This window comes from Bufo bufo, chromosome 6 (genome assembly GCF_905171765.1).
Source record: "Bufo bufo chromosome 6, aBufBuf1.1, whole genome shotgun sequence".
NCBI lineage: Eukaryota > Metazoa > Chordata > Amphibia > Anura > Bufonidae > Bufo > Bufo bufo.
The window spans coordinates 8798797-8821858 of NC_053394.1; the positions used below are offsets into that span (position 1 = coordinate 8798797).

The following is a 23062-nucleotide window of genomic DNA, read 5'->3' on the forward strand; positions in this document are numbered from 1 at the left end:
GTAGCAAAACACAGATCCAACTGTAGAAAGTTCAATTCTCTCCCAGGTAGCAGTGTATGGAATTAGGCAAGGATGGGAGATATGGACACCTTCTGGTCTAACTTGGTAAAGTCTTTCTATAGAGACTAGAATCTAGGCAGGCAATAGTACTCTGGTAATGGTGGCTGCAGTGTCCACTACAGGATACATGGTTTTGAATGCACATCTGGCCAGGATGTATCCAAGTGTGAAGGATGTCTCAACAGTATCCCTCACAACAGCAAAGTCTGAATGGCTGTAGTAGCAGATTACCTTACCTGACTCCCAGGCATGGCCATGCAGATTCCAAGTTCCAAATTCTCTCCTTCTCTTTCTCTTCTGTAGATCTTGCAGTAATTCACACAGATATCTGTTAGTCTCTGGAACTTGAGACATAAGAAGGAGCATAAGGCCCAGCTTCATTCCTCTGTGAACTCTCACTGTACTCTTCTAAAGCTGAGTGGTGGGGCCAGCCCAGATCTAACCTCTTACAAGGGCTGAGCCAGGGTTTGCCATCCATACACAGTATACTGGGTGCAATACACAACATGCTATAAGGATGCAAAACATAACATTTAACAAACCATTTGCAGACACCCCCTGCCCTGGGGAACTGCACGAACATTTCTAACCTTCTGTTTATGGGAGATTGATGCAGAATAATGGGGGAAGTGATAGAGAGAAAAGATCTGAAGACTTTCCGAATGCTCTGTACGTACCATGCAGCCAGGCCCCACTGCCGCTCAGGTCAATTCTATCCCCCAGCAAACAGTCAGAGGATCAAGTCCATCTTCTTTCCTACCAGAGATGGAAAGACAAGCTCTGGGACCTCTATGAATGGTGACATGTGATGGCATGAAACTGCTTGTGAATATCACTGGTCAAGGCCATATAGCCTGATCTTCTGAACAGCGACCCTGGTTCACGTCGATCAGAAGACGATCAGCTGAGGGCTACGTTCACACTGGGCAGACATTTTTTTGGAGCACGTGGATGTGAATTTTGCAATGGATTTTCCCTCAGATTTGTTGCCGACTTTCCCAAGGGTTTTACATCCCATGTGGACATCCCCCTCGAGGAGTCCTAAAGCTCATTCACACAGATTATAATCAGTCACAGCAGTCCTTGTCCGCAGTGGGGTTCACAAACTTAGGATGGTCATTCATTACACCCGATGTCATAGGGAGTCAATCAGGTCAGCATTTGGATGGAAACCAACGAACCTGCAGGACATGGAAACCAGATGTGGCCACGTCAGAATCCAATCCAAGCCCACAAAGTACTGCTGAGACCCTGAGTAAAAATATGAAAATATATAAAATATCAGATACACATCCATTATTTCTGCATTTTCACTTACATAAAAAATATCTGAACTGTTAATAGGAGACAGTCAGCAAGGAGGTCAGTTCCAGGTCCCAACTGTGCTGCCCAGGTGCTTGCCTCCTTCTTTCCTGCCTCTTCACTTCTCCAGGCTATTGATGAACAGACCATAGCTGCAATCTATGTGGCCCTAGAGGTAAGGGGCCCACTGACTCTTTAACAGGAAATAATAATGCTTCCATCTGTCCGTTATATTGCAGTGTTTATCTATGCAGGATATTTGTAGACATGAGGGAGATTCTCGGTTATTGAGGCCAGAATTTTGGGTGATTTATTTTCCCTGTCTATATCTATATTAAATAAAAAAGTTTTCACACTGGCCACTAAGCCTAATAATAGGCGCCACTTCCTGGTCTGTGCCGATCACTTTTCAGCAGTCATCTCATTATCATTATGGGCAGGATTACATTGACAGATGTCACCGCTATATATAGATAACACAGGATCCGGTAGGTGATATCACAGCTTATCTACTCCCTCCTGACCTCTGCACAGGTTACACAGCAGGCCTAGAAAGTCAATGGGGTCAGCTCCTGTCCATTGTGTCTGTGGCCCATGGTGGCTACAGTAAAGCATCTCTGTAAATGCTGTAAACAACAGCTCAGGCAAGATGGCCGCCCCCATAATCATGTCCAGAGCAAAGAATTGAAAAAAATCTGCAATCAGAAAATAAAAACAGATTAGAGAAAAGGGTGATGTGTCGCTATCTGGTTTTAACTGAGAGAAAAAATGATTGGTGACACATTACGGTACCTTTAAGGGCGGTTTCACAGGAGCGAGTTCATTGCAGGAAACACACTCCGTGTGTGAGCGTGATCCTCCGTTCTGGACTTGCAGGAGCGCACGGCATTATACGGATTTATAATGCTGTGTGCCTCTGCGTGACCTTACTGCTACAGAATAATAGTGACATGAAGCTGTCTGTATCATCCTGTAGCAGTAAGGTCAAGCAGAGACACACTGCATTATAAATCAGTATAATGCCGTACGCTCCTGCAAGTCAGGAACGAAGGATCACGCTCACACACAGAGGGTGTTTCCTGCAATGGACTCGCTCGTGTGAATCAGCCTTTAAAGGCTAAATACATCTTCAGAGGTAATTTTTGTTTATGATTGCATTTTTGGCTAAAAATCATATTTTCAATTAGCCTTTATTAAGAAAATATTGAGCCATTCTGTCACTATGGGTCAACTTTTTTTTGTAGCTGTGTGACTGGTGCTTTCACTTTCACTTTGTGCAGGTCATCTAATAAACCTTATGTCTAAACTACCAAGAGGTCATAAACACTTATTAAGCCACATTCTTATCAGTAAGAGAAGAACTGAGCTATATTGAGTGTTTATAATGTCAGAGATCAGAGATAAGGAGCCCATCAGCTCTCCAGATGACGGAAAAGAGAGAAAATCCACAGGCAGCTACTGGAGCATCTCAGCTCTGTACAGAAAAAAGGATTCCATATTTTTAATAAAGACCAATTGAAAAAAATTTTTTAGCTCAAAACAAGTACAATGCAATAATATTAAAAAAAATATTACCCCCAAAGGTGTCTATAACCTTTAAGGGACATTAATATGTAAGTGCAGGGTTTGTTACGGTTGTTTCCAGTGGAGATAATCCTGAGAGCGAAACAGCCTGGACTCCAGACTGATACATTGTAGCCAACTATCTGAGGAGATGTGCTGCTGTGTTTAGTTCACAGGCGATTGCCTAGACTTATACACTGTAACAAACCTACAGCTGTGAGATCTATTAGGCCCGTTCAGGTTTTCAGTTTCTTCACATAATCAACAATGGCCTCATTCACTGACAGCAAGCAGAGGTCATGAAAATGGAGATAATGTGACACAAAGGCTTACAGAGGATTGTCCAGACTGGATTCAATTGTAACAAACCCTCAGCTGTGAGTAGTGCTTTTATTATGAAATTATGATTATTATAGAATTGTCCCTCGGGTTATTTCTGGCTCTGAAATTCAGGATGTCAGCAGCGTGCTACAATTAAAGGGGTTGTCCAGGATTAGGAAAACACAAATGGGTGGGGTAGTCGGAATATATTTAATATTAACTAGCTGTGCGCCATATCGTACATTCGCCGCCTCGGGCTGCTGGTCCCTGGTTTCTATTGTTTTGATACAGAGGTTACAATGATCTGGAGCAATGCGAAAATGTAAACGTTTGATACAAATGTTGCGATAGTGGAGCCCCTGGGCCACGCCCCTTTCTATGGCTAACCTAGTCGAGTGCATAACACATTCAGACCTCGTTTTTTCCATCCCTGCGCCATCGGTGACTTTTTCCCCCCTTTTTTCTTTTAGTAACAGATTTGATAAAACATTTGATTTACGTAAACTCGTCTTGTTTTACTTTCTGCTCAATTACCTGTTAATGAAAAAAACCTGGCAGAGGGCGAGGAGCGTGAAGGGTGAGATCACTTTTCTGCAGGGCCGTCCGCTCGAACAAGTAACGCATTATCACAGGTTTCTATGAAGCTTTTCAGGCACGGCCTTGTATGAACATCAGATTCAGATGAATTTGGAGTCTGCTCCAGGTCTCCCCAGGGAGGGAGGTGCATGACTATTGGCAGGGCCTCATGTCCCCGGACTCACTAAGCGAGGAATTCGCTGATAATCACACGGATGCTGGGGGTGGTCAAGATATGACGCTACAGGGGTGGGCAACCTCCGCCACTCCAGCTGTTGTGAAACTACAACTCCCAGCGTGCATACTTCCTCTGTTGTTCTCATAACTTTCATAGAAATGAATGTCCCCAATGCACGAGCAACATGCGTGCGGATTCCGCAGACGGAACTTGAATGGGTCCGTGATCCATCCGCACCGCAAAAAATAGAACACGTTCTATTTTTTTTGCGGTGCAGAGGCACGGACAGAAACACCACGGAAGCACTCCGTGAATGGGTCCGCATCCGCGATGTGGCGAACCGCAATACGTGCACGGACAGGCAACGGCCGTGTGCATGAGCCCAAAAGCGAAGCATTTGTAGTTTGTCACATCCCATTTGCTGCCTTCCCAATAGCTCTCGGGACCCGACACCTTTACTCTCCTGGCTGGTTTATTAGTCAGGCAACCAGCAGAATCATGCTTGCAGCTTTGGAGGTAACTGGAGTGCATTTAATGATCACTCAACACTATGGGGAGAATTCATAGCTCTCTTTGTGCCAGAACTATGGCGGTAAAAAGTCATAATGTCATGTTGGGCGCGCCATTGTTGCACAAATAATTTGTGTGATTTTACACCTAGTGGGTGTGGTTAGCTATGCTAATTCAGGTTCCCCTCCCAAACCTACCGAATCATGGTGCATTTGTAAACCCCGCCTCATTGCAGACAGGTATTACCATTGCAATGAAAATTTGCAGAAATTCTACCCTTCCTTTGGTCGGGGCAGGGGTCAGAAAGCTCCGCCACTCCAGCAGTTCAGAAACTACAACTCCCAGAATGCTTCATTCACTTCTGCGGGAGCTGGAAGAGCAGCCAAGCGTGTTTGCATGCTGGGAGTTGTAGTTTCACAGCAGCTGGAGCGCCGGAGGTTGGGGACCGTTGGCAGCTATGTCCCCCGCCCCCGGCTGCCGTCAAACAGATGACACGTGACACGGTGCACATACTAAGTTGCTTTTATTAATCCAGAACTGCATGCTACAGATACTGTACAGCATGAACATGTATTCATTACAAAAATTTTTTTTTTTTTTGCATGGTTTTTAAATACCATTTTGAAATTAAATCGGAATAAGAGCATCGAACTGAACGGTAACATCACAGCCGTAAGGAAACATTCAAAGTATTCACAAAAAATGTTATAGTTATTTAATTAGCATCAGAATAAACCAGAGGAAACCAGAGACAGATCTACGATTGCGTCATGTCAAATACAATGGCACTCGATGAACGGATGAAGAGTTTCTCAGTTTTGTTCCAAAAAAAATTTTCATTTTCTTTTTCGCTTTTTTTCACATTTTTTTTTCAACATCAACATGCCCGTTAGTTTTTTTTTACTCTCCTTTTATTCGCCTGCTACATTTCTATACGTGGCAAGCAAGCAAAAAATTGGCAGACTTTTTTATTTTTAATAAGTAATCTAATATACAGGATTTTGGCCCATGGGGGTAATTTGTGAACTTTTTTTTTTTTGTACCTCATTATTTTTCAATGCTGCCCAGTCACCCTCCTACCAAATATACCTGTTAAAGATGACAGAAACTACATACAAAGCTACCTATGTAACATCACATCAGAACATGAGTAACAAAAATACAGCATCAAAAACGAGGAAGGGGATTATTCACCGGGAATTTTGGCACATCGATTTCTCCACAGTCTACAGTCCTATCGGCGCAGGCTGGTCTCCTGTTCCTTAAAGTAAATTTACAAGACGCCGTTATGGCAACAGCGAAAAAAGGGTTTCTGTCCCTTGTTAATTTCAAGTCTTCTTTTAAATGGCTTTTTAGAGCAATTGTGTCTTTTTTGTTTTATTTTTGTACAATATTGATCCTTTAAATGCAGCTACATTGTCCATTTGGTGGCAACTGAGTGTCAAACAGCAAAAAAACAAAACAAAACAAAAAATATAAATTTATATATAAAGTTAAAAACCTTGTACAAATGATATATATTTATATATAAGATGCTTACACAAAGAAAAGAAAACTTTATACAATGCATGGGGAGGACAGACACTTTTTTTGGAAAAAGATACAACAGAGAGGACACAAGCAATTCCTAGGCAATAAATACTACTTACTGGTCCAATGGCTCTGAAATAGTTAACGCACCCACCCAAAATTTCGAAATAGCATCCCTTTCCCCTCCCGCCCCGGGAAAAAATAAAATAAAATAAAAAATAAATAAAAAAATGTAAAAAACAAAAAGAGAAAGCAACCACCACCATGGAACAAGGCATATTAACACATTTGTTCATCTTTTTTGTGTTTCTGTACAATTTCAACAATTAACAACATAACATCACAATAAAAGTTGATTCACATAAGGGCGCTGCATTCATGGTGCCCTGTAGGGTAAAAACTGGATGTAAAATGATTGGTTCGCAAGCTCGTATTTAATACAAATAATCAAGAACCAACTCCTTCCGCGAGGGCTGCTTCAAAATTGCTTTTTTTTCTATTTTCTTGTTTAAATCAGTCTTTTTCAAATGAACCTATCAGAACTACGACAGTTATGCATTTTTTTATTTTCATATATTTATATATATATATTTATATAATTTCCCCCTTCTTCCGATGCTAAAAAGACTTTTTTGCTTTTGCTTCTCTTCTATTTAACGTTGATGATACAAATTTCGGCAGGACCTTGAGGCTCGTAGAAGATCTCTGCTCAGTCGAATCGGAAAGGCGGAGATAAAAAGACAGGTCAAATATTGACCAATGAACTTCATAAAACATTCTACTAAAGTAGCCGCTTGGCACAAATAATAAAAAAAAATCAAAAATATTAGAAAAAAATAAAAATCAAAAAGAAAAAAAAACTGAAAAGGATGAGCGTCAGTGTTTGGAGCAACTACTCTAGTGACTTGGTGACAAGTGAAAGGGGCTGAAGTTGAGTTCCAGCCAAGGACCGATGAGAAGGAGGGAAGGAGGTTGACGGCTGTGTTAGTGACAAGGAGTAAGGAGCTGAAGACTGTAATGGACTGGGTTGGTGACTGTGATCTGTTCCATTCTGACAAATGGTAGCGGGCCGGTTGCTGGACTTTCGTGCCGGACTTTCCGTCAGAGGTGACTGTGGCATGCACAGCCGGGCCAGAGGGTCAGGCTTCAACGATAGAGATAGAGGTTGTGTTTGTTCAGTTTGTGGTGTGGAGTCTCTTGGAGGGGTGTCTAGCATGTTGGGAGAAGAAGGAGGAGAGTCTAGTAAGCTTCCGTCTGAAGAGGGCGGGCTGACGCAGCTGCCTTCACCTTGTATGTAGCGAATGCACTTTTTTTTTCTCCTACAAACAGGAAAAGAGGCAAAGGATATATGAAAAGGCAAAAAGACCAACTAAGAACGTTACCTGAAAAACAGAAAATGCAGATAGAAATAAAACCTGCTTTAGGCTCCGAGCAGTAGAAGGCATCTATTAATGAATTTATTGTGTTTTTCCTGTAGCTTTATTTTCCATTAATTCCAAGCTCCTATTTTGAATCAGCTAAATGTTCTGGCACAACTGTCCCCATACTAGTATCAGAACTTTCTGGATGGGATCTCTTGTAGCTCCTCATCTCAACAGCGGGGGTACATCCTAATACGTTTCATATCTCACTGCAATCTGCCTTAACCTAAATTGCTCTAAGCTCCATCAGTCATCAGAGATGTTATATATTTGATCAAACTAAGTTTTATAAATGACTGTTCAAACATGAATCAGTCTGTGACCTCGGTCACCAGAGGAGGTACAATTGTCAACCATGTAAGGTTCATAACCTATTGTGGATAGGATGACATTAGTTGTAACTCCACCACATTATAATGTTACAAATCTCATAGTACTGTAAATGATCTAAGCTCCCTTAGTGACCAGAAATGCCATATATTTGATCACACTAAAGCTTTATAACAGACTGTTGAGGTTAGAAATAGAATGAGTCCTAGCTCCCCAAGTCACCAGTGGTGGTATAATTATGAACATGCTACACTTCATAAACTATTGTGGATGTCGCTTCAATCAAACCTATCTCCCCCAGTCACCAGGGGTGATAATAATGCCCTCACTGAAAGGAATGTAGAAGTGTGGGCTATATATTTATTACCAACCAACTTACTGAGCCTCATACACTACTAGTGATGTGGTCAATTAGGTCTACCAGTAACAGGAGGTGAAATAAATGTGATAAACTATCAATAAGGCACCATAGCTATCCAGTAAGGCACCAGAAGTCATATAGGTGTAATTATACCGAGCAAATAGCTTGGGTGTTAGAAATGTGTCATTTTAACTTCACCAGTAACCAGAGGTGAAATAAGTGGTAACATAATAAGCGTTATAAACTACTGAGGATATTATAAAAAATATATATATATCAGTCTTAGCTCCACAAGGCACCAGAGGTTGTACAGGTGTTGTCATAGTGAGCTAATACTTTGGATTGTTGTAAATATGGACAGTTTTAACTCCACTAGTGACCAGAGGTGTTATAAAAACTATCTAAGCTCCCTAAGTGACCCGAAATAGCATAATCTAAACTCTGTTCCAACAACCTCAATGACGCATGCAGGGCTGAAATGCTAATGGCAGAAAATGAATGATAGAATGAAACGAAAGGCATGAGCAATGACGTCATAACATGGGACAAGACTTTCTTGTTAGTGGTTAGAAGGGTTTGCAGTCAATACGCTGAAATTGTGTCTAGCAAGGTGGACTATATATTTGTAGGCACTTATATAAAAATGGACAAGACTACAGTCGGCAGTGTAAGATACTGCTCCTTAGAAAACCGGCATTCCTGCAGAGAGCCCACTAGCAAGTTCCTTGGTCTCAGTTTGGGTGGAGTAAGACATTAACGTTTATGGCATTGTTCTGTACTGGTCAAAAGTGGAAAAAATTCAGATGTAGAAGATGATGATCATGTGTGTAATGGAAGACTATGAGCATCCCAGCTATTCAAAGGAAGGGCCCAAGTCTGATGCCGCCCTCGATACCTTCCAAGTGAATGATACTCGGTGCTTCGTTACAATGGTCTTGGGTCTACATACTAAGACCATGAGACAGGAGATGAAGAGACATTACACACAGAGAGGGAGAAAACACATACCTACCATTGTTACATTCCAAATTCAAAGACTGCTTGCATCAGAATAAAGAAATAACAGATTTAACCAAAGGATCAACAAGAAAGTAGTTAGAAAGCTTAGACCCTCCACCAAAGTTTGTCTGCTGTTCTGAACCCTCTGATATGATCACATTTGATAACCATGCTCCACTAGTGGATGCTGCATGATAAGACTCAATGACAGATGCCATCAAATATATGACATTGTGCTCACAATGCAATATTGTCTTAGGTACAATGCAGGTGGCTGCTGAAAAATGGGGACATCCTACAAAGAGGAGAAGACTGAGAAAGTCCCTACAGAAGGTCCTACTATGATACCACCTGACACTACGCCTTGTTAAGGTTGTTATTACCTTGGGATAGTTTTTTTTTTTTAAATCTTTTTCTTTGTTTTATTGTAGCCCTTCTTGAGATTTTACCATGTGAACTGCAATTTAGTTTGTAACATAATTGTAGTGACTCTTATCGTTAGATGTGGGGCTACAAGAAGGTGTCAATGAAGAAAATCAAGAAAAACTGTGTTCCTCCTTTCTATGTACATTGGTCCTTGAGTATGTGATATCAAAGCCAGGAGGCCATGCTTTTAACAGTGCTACCTCTCTGATGATGTCAGGATGAAACTGTCGATCAGATTGAGGATGATTGATGAATACAAAAATTGGTAAGTACCCATCCTACTCATTTTTAGAAAGTTTAAATTTCCAAAAATACACATTTTTGGAAAAGTGGCAATTTTACCCATTTGGGAAGGGTTAATAGTAAATAAAGGAAATGTAGTCAGGTGGTCATTGTCTTCTACACATTTGTAATTGTATCCCATTTTATACTCATTGTATCCCAATCAGGGGAGATACTACAGGGTGCCCTTGGTCCTCCTCAATGGTTACGAGAAGATATATCTCATGGACTTCTCAACTCCATGCTTAAAAAAATTGTCATACAAGAAGCGACTACCGGTAGATATGTAGATTTATAGGCTACTGGATTTTAGTTACTCTTGAGCTCCTCAACTCAGTTTTGTAGGAAGTTCTGCCCACTTGTTAGGGAACAATACCAAATTCTGGATTTAGACTATAGACTAGACTATAGAATTTTCCACCAGAAATTGAAAGAATATAGATTAATAGTCCAACCACCACCAGTAATGACCAGAGGATAGGAAGGAGACTCATTGGAAACATTCATGGGTAGAATCATCAGACAAGATCTTGAAAGGACAGAAGGAATTGAGTTATTCCCCATGGACCTTGTAATAAATATACCTGCACGGTTTGCACCATAGGTTCTGCCGGTCAAGTCCAAACAATGCTCGACACTTCTTAGGAGCATTTGCATCTGTTAGCACAATGTAAACACACAAAAATACAGCACAATGGTGGATACTGCTCGGTTGCAGACATTTTTCTTAGCTATGGTTACCTATGGTATATGCAGTTTTTTTTTTTTATTTGGTAATTCCCCCTTCGGTCCATGGCTAACATGCACAACATCTGGAATGATCAAGAAGACCCGTACAAGGCCAAGTGGATGGAGACAGACAAAGATCCGCTCTACTACATGTGGGATGCATAGAATGGCCAGTGTCAGGCATCAGGCAACCAAATCCACCATGAGGGGTAAGATTGGGTTTTGGAGAAGGTATGATGATAGAAAATGGTTGGTGATAACTCATGACTAATGAATGACCATGCATAGAGAGGAAGTCACCAGTCTTTATGTACAGAGACAGAATGGTGACTGCTCATGAGGTCAATGGAGGTCCAACATCAATATGGTCAAGACAAGGCAACGAGCAATGTCCGAGGTCAATACAAAAACAACCAACGGGAAAAAAAGAAGAATGGGAAGGAAATCTCACAAGCTCTCGCCTTGCACAGTCAACAACTAGAAACCAAAGAGCCAAATTCTGCAGCTTTTGTGTATTGTTCAAGTGTATTCACTGCAACAGGAATGCCCAGTTTATAGGGGTGGTTAATAGATTATCGATGAAGATGAGAAGCAGGCAGCAATGGTCGTCAGCGAGCTTGTTAAATACTGTGATGGACAAGAGGCTGTAGATTAAAGAATGAGAAAAATGCGGGCAAAGGGGGCATTGGTTTTGCTGTCGCTACCTGTACGCTCCCTAGGATGGGTCATTGGCGGAAAGGTTTCAAAAAGGTGAGTATTTTTTAAACTCTCTTAACCTTTTCCTAGTGGATATATAAAGTTGGTGTGAGGACAACCTCATGGTCTGAAGTTGACCACCATGATCATTGGACCACCTTCATCTCAACTATCAAGAGGAACTAGGTCTTAGTCCAGAAAGTACCTGACACTGACCCTGAAGTCCCAAAAGGGTTCATTCTGCCTTGTGGGGCCCAAATATAGGCCCCCCCACCGCTTCATGGACTAACGATTAATTTTAGACGCAGAGCGGGAAATTACCAGATAAAAATTATAAAATTAAATTAAAAACAAAAACAAAATTGGTAAAACCAGCCATATCTAAATCTGGAATAACCATACACACCTGCAAGGACCGCACCAGTTATTCTGCTGATCAAGGCCAAAGCGCGCTCGGCATTTCTTAGGGGCGCTGAGGTCTGAATGGGTTCAAGACAGAAGCGAGCAGAAATAGGAACAGAAAAGATAATAAAAAAAAATCAATGAACTGGTTACTAATTGCAAAAAGCGCAGAACGTCATCATTATTACTTGTTTAATCACAGAGATCAACAGAAGTTCAGAGAAGGAAATGGATTCTTGCATAATTTGTGCTTCATTGGCAGATAGGACTAAAGCTGCAGTACCCCCCACGTGTCCAAAGACTGGAGCTATACAGAACAACTTCTTATGGACAATTGTTTTATTTATTATTTGTTTCTTTTGGCTGTAATTTAACTACTTTTTTTTATACCTAATACATTTATTATAATTTTAAATTTCTTTATGTATTTATTATACTATTTATAATATAATAGGAAAATATCTAGATTAGTTTTATTTTTTTATTTATTTTTTGTCTAGAGCTGCAATATGTTTGTGCTGTAGTTTTACCCCCCCCCCCCCCCTCCCACCATCCCCAACATAAAGACACTGGACCCTGCACCACATTTATTAAGTGTTTAAGACACTTTTTTGGGGAATCGCCTGACAAGGGTTGTGGCTTAATATAAAGGGTGTGGTCTAGTGAAAAGGGAGGTGGCTTAAGATGCAACAATGTGCAAAATTGTGGCATAAAGTAAGCCAACTAACAGGTTGTATAAGGTTAGAGTAGACCGCATACAGATGCACCAGATTTATCATCCCGCGTCAGACACTGTGAGGAATCAAAGTTTGCACCGTCTAAATATTTGACAGGTTTAGTAAATTTTTCCCAGAGGATTTATGAAACAAATGTGCCCCAAAAAAATAATAATACACTGTGCCTGACTCGGCAAAAGAGGCGTGTCTTAGCAGAAAAGGGGTGGGGCTTAACATGGGATAATTTCCGCCATAATGGCATCAAAATTATGACACAAAATATGCCAGATAGTTAAAGACAACAGTGTCTAACGGCCCTGAGCCCCTGTGATGCATCCGGTGTACACAGTTTACGTCATCTATAGCTTTAGTGAATCTGCTGCGGTGTCTCATTTTATTACCCTTCATTACTATGATTCATGTTTCTCATGAGCAGATTTATTACTATTTTTATGTCCTATGTGATATTACCCCTATCTTCTTAAAGTATGTGCGCCCCATCCAAATAAAAAGTATGTGCACTCCTAATAAAGATGCATGTGCACCTCTAAAATTTGTGTACTCCTTATAGAAAATTATGTGCACTCCTAAGATGTATGAGCACTCCTAATAAAAAGGATGTGCACTCCTAATAAAAAAAAGGATGTGCACTCCTAATAAAAAGGATGTGCACTCCTAATAAAAAAAAGGATGTGCACTCCTAATAAAAAAAAGGATGTGCACTCCTAATAAAAAAAAGGATGTGCACTCCTAATAAAAAAAAGGATGTGCTCCTAATAAAAAAAAAGGATGTGCACTCCTAATAAAAAAAAGGATGTGCACTCCTAATAAAAAAAGGATGTGCACTCCTAATAAAAAAAAGGATGTGCACTCCTAATAAAAAAAAGGATGTGCACTCCTAATAAAAAAAGGATGTGCACTCCTAATAAAAAAAGGATGTGCACTCCTAATAAAAAAAAGGATGTGCACTCCTAATAAAAAAAAGGATGTGCACTCCTAATAAAAAAAGGATGTGCACTCCTAATAAAAAAAGGATGTGCACTCCTAATAAAAAAAGGATGTGCACTCCTAATAAAAAAAAGGATGTGCACTCCTAATAAAAAAAAGGATGTGCACTCCTAATAAAAAAAAGGATGTGCACTCCTAATAAAAAAAGGATGTGCACTCCTAATAAAAAAAGGATGTGCACTCCTAATAAAAAAAAGGATGTGCACTCCTAATAAAAAAAGGATGTGCACTCCTAATAAAAAAAGGATGTGCACTCCAAATGAAAAAAGGATGTGCACTCCAAATAAAAAAGGATGTGCACTCCTAATAAAAAAAAGGATGTGCACTCCTAATAAAAAAAGGATGTGCACTCCTAATAAAAAAAGGATGTGCACTCCTAATAAAAAAAGGATGTGCACTACAAATAAAAAAAGGATGTGCACTCCAAATGAAAAAAGGATGTGCACTCCTAATAAAAAAAGGATGTGCACTCCTAATAAAAAAAAGGATGTGCACTACAAATAAAAAAAGGATGTGCACTCCAAATAAAAAAAAGGATGTGCACTCCTAATAAAAAAAAAGGATGTGCACTACAAATAAAAAAAGGATGTGCACTCCAAATAAAAAAAAGGATGTGCACTCCTAATAAAAAAAAGGATGTGCACTCCTAATAAAAGAAAAGGACGTGCACTCCTAATAAAAAAAGGACGTGCACTCCTAATAAAAAAAGGATGTGCACTCCTAATAAAAAAAAGGATGTGCACTCCAAATAAAAAGCAATGTATACACCTAATAAAAAATTATGTCCATTTCAAATAAAAGATATGTGGAGTCCTAATAAAAATAAAAAGCATGTGCACCCCCAAATAAAAAGTATGTGCACCCCATCTAAATAAAAGGTATGCACACTCCTAATAAAGAAGTGTGTGCACCCAATCTACATAAAAAGTATGTGCACCCTGTCTAAATTATAAACATAAAGTATGTGCCCCCTCTCATGGAAATAAAAGCCATGTAGCTGAGCTCCTGCCTCCTGCTTTTTTGTGCACACGACCGGGGGATACGGCAGCTTTATAAAGTGCTCATCAGTCAATGTATTTATCTGTAAGTCACAACTTATGTAAAGAAAGAGAGTGAGAGAGAGAGATGGAGCAGGCAGCGGGATGAGCGAGCGGCTCTGCTATGAGGCATGCCTTTGAAGCAATGCGCAGCATGATTGGGGGGAGCAAACACAAGCGGAGAGTTCAGCATGCTGGAGTGAAGACACTTTCTGGAAGCAATAACATAAAAAATTAGATTAAGGAGGTTTTTGTAGGAAATCCTTTTTGGAACAGTCTGGTATTTTCCTGCTTTTCCCATAGTTAGTGTCTCGCCAAGAAGTCTGGGGAGCGCTCGGGAAACAGACTGTTATGGGGGACACATTCTCGGGGAACATACAGACAATTAGGATGCATTATAGAACGTGCTGGAAGCTGAGGCATGTCTGAAAGATGACAGGAAACAAAGGAGTCACAGAGCACCCTGAGTTTTACCCAGCATGCACTGGGGAAAGGCTGGAAGTCGCCTCCCCACCGGAGGCGCCAGGACGACAATACGCATCACCTCCCCTCACATGGATGCTCTGGCTTAAAGCATGTGACAACATACGACCACGTCCTTCTACAAGGGACCGACATAGGACTGCTCTGCCCAGGACTACTGCATGCAGAAACGGTTGCTGCATTTTGCACAACATTATCCCAGGATGCCCCTGTCATAAATAGTCTAACAATCCAATATACGTCTAAAGGAAACCGTCAGCATGGATATTGTCTAATATGGAATATATCTGTCTATTTTCCCACATTTATAGACAGAATGCAAATAACCAAAAATGTATCCACAAACATTGCATATCCATTACAATCAGAAACCAGGATGCGGTCTCTGCGTGGACACCACTGGCAGCAGACAGATCCAATGGACTTACAATGGGATCCGCTGGGTTCCTCTGAGGTGTCCCTCGCTTTGATGATGAAAATCTTTCTATGACAAATTAAGATAACCTGCGATGGAGGCTCCAATGCAGATGTGAACATAGCCTTAATAAAGCTGACCCGGATAATTAAGGAAAAAAGTTCTGCTTGGTGTCACTGAATAAATCATATGCTGTATACATCTACAGGCTGCCCACCCATACTGACCTAGTCCCGCACACACGGCTGATAGGACTTGTTACAATGTTGCAGTGCAGGTAAGAGTCCAGGACCGGAGAGGGATTTGTTTATGTCTACACTGATACATTGTAACAGACCATTGGAGAAGTGAGCAGGGCTAGCTCTGGGTGTATAGAAGAGTGTTACCATTCACTGACAGCAAACAGAGATCTTGAAAATGGTGAAGAATGGAAGCACAAAGTCTAAGAAGTTCTCATTATGCAGGGATTTACGGGAGATTGGACGTGAGGTTCTCCATTATATATAAGACTACAGTCTCCATTCTGCTCCGAGGCAGAGAGTGCAAATACTGCGGGCACCGTCAGCATGGAGGACTCGGGATGTCTACGATAGTTCCCTCTTTACTGTCTGCTTGCTGCAGATGAATGTCTTAGAATAAGCAACCAGGAGGATGGAGACTGGAGCAGGTACGGTTATGTGAGCACATTCAGGTAGCGTGCAGTAGACAGGTCACCTATGCTCCAGGCCATCATATGAGCATAGATGGGACCACCATTGTTCAAAACAAATGACCTCCCATTATGCAAGTTATTGACCTTCTATGGGGGGGGGGGCAGATATCAGCGGACCAATATCACAACCTGCTGCTCACAGGAAATCTTATACATGCATCCAACTGGTGGAAACCTAACCAGAACCAGAAGTCTTAGATGAATCTGTGTCTACCCAAGGGCTGGAGATTTCTGCAAGAGATGGATGTGCCTGTATGCAGTATGCATTAAAGGGTGTGCCCTCTGCTCCTCCTTTTTTTTCTAAAGCGGGGGTGGGACCAACATTAGGAAAATAACTCCTCTGAGGAGCAGAGAACATCCACAGTGCATTCTATTAGGGTCATTGAGACATTCTGTGCACAAGGTGAATGTCCACATCTGCTACAGAACCCGGTGGATGATGTTTCTGTATTTTCTTTAGAAGGTTTGAGCCATTTTTAGGTGCAGGGGATCCAATGGGTAAACTCTTACTAGCAGATACAATTTTACAAATAAATGGCACATCCCCTTGATATACAAGCATAGAGAGGAGTGGTATGACTTTCAGGCAGGTGTCACAGCACCTAAAATAGAGGGCAACTGGGAGAACCTATATTGGGGCATACTCTCACCCTATAGCAACTGCCAGCATTTCCTCTATACATTTAGCAAAGCAACGACGAGGAGTTAATTATTAGTGAAAGCACAGTATACGGTAGTAAAAGACACAACAAGACACGTCCAGGTCCTCGTATCCTGCGCTGACGTGTAGGACTACAACTCTCATTATACTCTCTGCCTACCTCTATAGTGCAACCATCCCCCCCACCTTTACCAAAGCTTAAAGCCAGAGCAACTGTGTGTCCGGGGCGGTGATCAGAATTTGCTGCGTCGGGTTCCTTCTCTTTCCTGTCCTCTCTCACAAGAAGTGGTTTATGTTAATAAAATTATGATGGCGATAAAATGCATTGTCAGGGAAAACAATCAAATCATAAACTTATAGGAATAAGTCCAAAAAATGGCTTAGCACCTGTAATCGGAGGAAGTGAAAGGCAAGGGTTTAGGTAACATTCGTTGTGTTCTGAAAAATAAGAACAAATTACACAATAGTCTGGAGACGGTCACTGGTATATATACGGCATGTAGCGCTAGATCTCAGATATCGTCAAACCTCCTTAATGCCTGAATTACACAAGGATGTGGACAGGGAATTACCCCAGTAAAGCATGCAGCAAAGACCCCCGGCCACAGACCTCACACCCACACACAGACTCACACATGCTTGCACACGCATGGTAAACACCACACAGTTATGGCGGATTAAACTACAGGCTGGTTGCCAATACTTTACAGTTAATATTAAGTCAATCTCAGGATACAACATTTCTAGCGTTACATGCAAAGTTCACGTCAAATCTAGACTTACACCAATGGCATTGGAAACAATGGGTTCGGGGGAGGGGTGTTAAGGAAACTATGGACATGTTGGGGGGGGGCTATATATGGGGTTAACTAATCACTGGTGGAGGGGTCGTACAGTCAGATACCACCCTGGGTATGCTGGCAGGGATGATGGGAAGGAGGGGGCACTGTAGGGTGGGGACTACTTACCGTTACTCTCTCCTGGCTGCTTGTCTCTTTTCCTCTTCTTTTTCTTCCCCTAAAGAGGAAACATAAAAGACAGATACAGTTTACACAAGGGGAGAAGGTCCACAATACATCTACATACAGGTGAGTCAACATCAATAGCTGCTATGTCTGATCTGCTAGTGGCCCCTGGGCCCTCAGAGTCTCAGGAGTTGACTGGATGGTATAGCAATGGCCAGGAGCATGATACATTGTATACAGTTATCTCAGAGGAAGCCATTGGATGCCACTGATACAATCAGGAAATGAGCCAAATGTGGCCAACAGGAAGAGACTGGACTACAGCAACCATCATGCTACAAAAACCATAACATTCTGGGTCATCAACAGAAAGAGACAAGAGAAGCGGCAGAGACATCCGGGTGGACCGAATTATTCTAGATCCACCAAAGGAAATATGTATTATTCATGGGAAAGAAGTTTACATAGAGCTCTCCCAAGAGGAGAAAGGAAGAAAGAGAAGGGAAGTAGAGGGGAAAGAGAAAGCAGATGGGAAACATAGATTAAAGGACAGAGGGGAAGCGAAGGAGGAGGAAGGGAAGGAAAAGTGAGGAAAGGAGAGGATAGGACAGGGGGAAGTGGAAACGGATAGGAAACACAGATTAAAGAACAGACGTGAAGGAAAGGAGCAAGTGAGAGAAAAGTGAGGAAGGGAAGGAGAGGGGAAAGTGGAAACGGATGGAAAATGCAGAGTGGAGAACAGAGGAGAAGGAAAGGAGAGGATGAAGAGAAGGAAAAGTGAGAAAGGGAAGGAGAGGGGAAAGTGGAAACGGATCGAAAATGCAGAGTGGAGAACAGAGGAGAAGGAAAGGAGAGGATGAAGGGAAGGAAAAGTGAGAAAGGGAAGGGGTAGGAGAGGGGAAAGTGGAAACAAATGGGAAACACAGACTGAAAGAGAGGAATAGAATCAGAGGAAGAAAGAATAGAAAAGTGAGGAAGGAAAGATGCAGAAGATGGGAAAGAGGAATCGGATGGGAAAGGCAGATTAAAGAACAAAGGGGAGGGATAGAGAGGATGATTAAGAAAGGAAAAGTGAGAAAGAGAAGAAGGGAAGGTGAAGGAGAGGAGAAAAGGGGAGCAGATGGCAAATGTGGATTAAAAAAAATAAGGAAAAAAGAGGAGGTAGGGAAGGAGTAGGAGGAAAAAGGGTAAAGGAGAGGACAGGAGGAAGGACAGAAACGAAAAAGGTAATCTGAAGGGTATGCATAGGAAAGGGAAAAGGAGTAGGAAAGAAGGAAAAATAACAAAATAAAGAAAGGAAAGGTATAGAAAAGAAATAGTAGGACAAAGGAAATAAAAAAATTACAGAAGGGAAGGAAGGAGGAATGATTCAGAAAGAAAAAGGGGGAAAGCAAAAAAGGAAAGGTAAGGGTAGAAAAGAAAAATGGGGAAAGTGAAGCAGAACAGAATGATGAACAGAAGGGAAAGAATAAAAGGAAATTAAGGGTTAGCAATAAGGGAAATAGAAATGTAAAAAAACAATAGCAAAAGAGAAGCAAATCTGAGGATAATTAAGGAACATGGAACTGGAAGGAGTGGACTTAATAAAGAGGAAACTGTAAGGAAGTGGATAAAAAAAGGAAGGAAAGAGAAGGGAAGACGAAGGAAAATTTAAAAAGGTTACATATTAAAACAATGGAAAAATAAGAGAAAACAAAGTTTGGGGAAAGGGAAGCTAGGAATGGAGACTGAAGAGGAAGAAAGGGGGAAGAAAGGGGGAATAAAGCAACAACTTTGTCTACGACGTCAGTATAAACTGTGGGAAATAATGAAGAGGCTGCGGAGAAGACGTCTCGCCTTTCACTTTGAATGTAACCTTGTCGTGTTTCATACTCTCAACAGATGATAATGGGGCTTCCATCTTCAGACAAGTTTAATGCACCGATCTGTACACGTCATCCTGCAACTCTTACTAAAACTGGTTGTGCCAAGTTTTGAACTTATCCCCATACACAAGAACTGACCGGCGCCCTGACGCGCCGTTCATTTTCTGCGAGAATCCCGGAGATAGCCGAGTACAGGGATAACCTCAAAACTTGTCACAACCCCTTCAATACATTTGTTTCTCCCTGGTTTCCTATTGTGATTAGATTTAAAGTCTCTATCTGTATATCCATCCTGTATACAGAGACCTCCTGTGCCCGCAGCATTCAGTAACAGTGGCAGGATGCTACACAATCATCTGGAGAAGCCCTGTAATAAAACAACGTAAAGCTCTATAGAAGGGGAATAAATACCACCTACATAGGAACCTACATAGTTATCCCTTGCTGACCAACCGGGGTAAAGCTGCATGTGCAGCTGCCGTTCCTTCCGTGCCAGCTCGTAGTATTTCGCTTGCTCCTCTCTTGATAACGCATGCCACTGTACGGAGAAGAAGAGGACCCGGTGTTATTCTATAGAATACAGAAAAATATCTCCTATCTATCTATCTTATATCTTTCTATCTCATATCTATCAATCAATAAAGCTTTATTGGTAAGTCTAAAATTATACATTAGTATTGACAAAGCATGCGGGAAATAGGGGGTTGAGAAATGGGGACACACCCGGGGTCGGTGTATAGGAGTCGGTGGCATATCATGACAGGGGGGGGGGACAACCGGGAATGGGCTATCTATCATCTATCTGTGATTGGAGAAGTATAATCCCCATCATGCTGGTTGTATTACCCCCATTACTGCTGGACTATCACTCCCCTATACTGGATGATCAGGAGGGATGAAGGCGACACTCACCCTCCGGCCGAGGATCTGGTTGATGGCGGCGCTCTCTTTTAACGTGCATTCTGCGACCACTTTTGCTCGCATTTCTTTCATATACAACATAAATGCGTTAAGAGGCTTTTTTATATGAGGTTTCTTCTTTTCTTCTTCTTTTTTGGAATCCTGATGTTTTCTGCATCAGAAGAAACAAAACAGCACAAGCATTAGATCAGCTCCGTATTGTGGCGCTACGTGGACAGCAGGTCGGGCGGCATGCGGACCGTAGCGTCAGATCTAGGGGCAGATACGGAAAGGTAAAGGGCAGACTCACGAGCTGTGCATGGATCCCACGTCACTCTGCGAAGATTCCTGCTTGACGGATGGGTTCACTATGGCGGGATGAGGGATTCCAGTTGCATGTAAACTGTGATGTGGCGGTACCATGTGTGGGGGGAATCTGGAGGAGAGAAAGCTGTGAATGAATGAAAGGGGAGGGGTGTCTCATTAACAAGAAATGCATTCATTATACAATGGCGCCAGCAAATACTATGGCGTCGTACACCAGAATACATTCATAGCAGTCCCATATGGGGGCTAAACCTAATCCAATATCATAGGACACCAATTCATCCAAACAAAGCTGCAGAGGAACGACCCCCCCCCCCAAAAAAAAACATCAGCCCTCAATGTCACATTCTGTTTACGGTGCCGTCACCCTCATGGTTCGCAGAGGAGCTGGAGGCAACGCCCGGGGCGACCTCTGCACCCTTACAGTTCTGCCCCTGGTGGTATTATAAAAGGGAAAGTCAACATGAGCTTCGTTGGGGAATATGGAGTTAGTAGGGAGGTCACTCAATTATAAACCCATTGTCAGCCAGAGCAAATAAATAGACAATGCATTCATCCGCACTAAGATCAAACACTTCATGGCAAAAAATGGCTGATAACAGGGAGCAATAAACTGTATTCTCCTGTCCTACAGTCATCCTCTTCCCTGAAATGGCTGATAACAGGGAGCAATAGATTGTATTCTCCTGTCCTACAGTCATCCTCTCCCCTGAAATGGCTGATAACAGGGGGCAATAGATTGTATTCTCCTGTCCTACAGTCATCCTCTTCCCTGAAATGGCTGATAACAGGAGGCAATAGATTGTATTCTCCTGTCCTACAGTCATCCCCCCCCCCTGAAATGGCTGATAACAGGGAGCAATAGACTGTATTCTCCTGTCCTACAGTCATCCTCTCCCCTGAAATGGCTGATAACAGGGGGCAATAGATTGTATTCTCCTGTCCTACAGTCGTCCTCACCCCTGAAATGGCTGATAACAGGGAGCAATAGACTGTATTCTCCTGTCCTACAGTCATCCTCTCCCCTGAAATGGCTGATAACAGGGGGCAATAGACTGTATTCTGCTGTCCTACAGTCATCCTCTCCCCTGAAATGGCTGATAACAGGGAGCAATAGATTGTATTCTCCTGTCCTACAGTCATCCTCTCCTCTGAAATGTCTGATAACAGGGGGCAATAGACTGTATTCTCCTGTCCTACAGTCATCCTCTCCCCTGAAATGTCTGATAACAGGGGGCAATAGACTGTATTCTCCTGTCCTACAGTCATCCTCTCCTCTGAAATGGCTGATAACAGGGGGCAATAGACTGTATTCTCCTGTCCTACAGTCATCCTCTCCCCTGAAATGGCTGATAACAGGGGGCAATAGACTGTATTCTCCTGTCCTACAGTCATCCTCTCCCCTGAAATGGCTGATAACAGAAGCAATAGACTGTATTCTCCTGTCCTACAGTCATCCTCTCCCCTGAAATGGCTGATAACAGGGAGCAATAGACTGTATTCTCCTGTCCTACAGTCATCCTCTCCCCTGAAATGGCTGATAACAGGGGGCAATAGACTATATTCTCCTGTCCTACAGTCATCCTCTCCCCTGAAATGGCTGATAACAGGGGGCAATAGACTGTATTCTCCTGTCCTACAGTCATCCTCTCCCCTGAAATGGCTGATAACAGGGAGTAATAGACTGTATTCCCCTGTCCTACAGTCATCCTCTCCCCTGAAATGGCTGATAACAGGGGGCAATAGACTGTATTCTCCTGTCCTACAGTCATCCTCTCCCCTGAAATGGCTGATAACAGGGGGCAATAGACTGTATTCCCCTGTCCTACAGTCATCCTCTCCCCTGAAATGGCTGATAACAGGGGGCAATAGACTGTATTCCCCTGTCCTACAGTCATCCTCTCCCCTGAAATGGCTGATAACAGGGGGCAATAGACTGTATTCTCCTGTCCTACTGTCATCCTCTCCCCTGAAATGGCTGATAACAGGAGGCAATAGACTGTATTCTCCTGTCCTACAGTCATCATCTCCCCTGACATGGCTGATAACAGGGGGCAATAGATTGTATTCTCCTGTCCTACAGTCATCCTCTCCCCTGAAATGGCTGATAACAGGGAGCAATAGACTGTATTCTCCTGTCCTACAGTCATCCTCTCCCCTGAAATGGCTGATAACAGGGGGCAATAGACTGTATTCTCCTGTCCTACAGTCATCCTCTCCCCTGAAATGGCTGATAACAGGGGGCAATAGACTGTATTCTCCTGTCCTACAGTCATCATCTCCCCTG

At 42.2% G+C, this 23062-nt stretch overlaps 1 protein-coding gene across 14 annotated transcripts in view; it reads right to left on the minus strand.

Moving 5' to 3' along the window:
• Positions 1 to 5016: 5016 nt before the first annotated feature.
• TCF7L2 (transcription factor 7 like 2) overlaps positions 5017 to 23062 on the minus strand; it is a 185965-nt gene continuing 167919 nt past the window's right edge. For 3 of the 14 annotated variants that reach the window (XM_040438185.1, XM_040438179.1, XM_040438177.1), the window contains 7 exons: positions 20759 to 20899; positions 20461 to 20620; positions 19967 to 20086; positions 17687 to 17735; positions 17106 to 17156; positions 11691 to 11763; positions 5017 to 7359 (listed from right to left, as the gene is read on the minus strand). In XM_040438185.1, coding sequence (XP_040294119.1) covers positions 6933 to 7359; positions 11691 to 11763; positions 17106 to 17156; positions 17687 to 17735; positions 19967 to 20086; positions 20461 to 20620; positions 20759 to 20899 — 1021 coding nt within the window. In that variant the 3' untranslated portion in view covers positions 5017 to 6932. Of the gene's footprint in view, positions 7360 to 10443; positions 10517 to 11690; positions 11764 to 17105; positions 17157 to 17686; positions 17736 to 19966; positions 20087 to 20460; positions 20621 to 20758; positions 20900 to 23062 lie in introns of all 14 variants that reach the window. The other 11 variants (XM_040438182.1, XM_040438180.1, XM_040438188.1 and 8 more) reach the window with 9 other exon arrangements.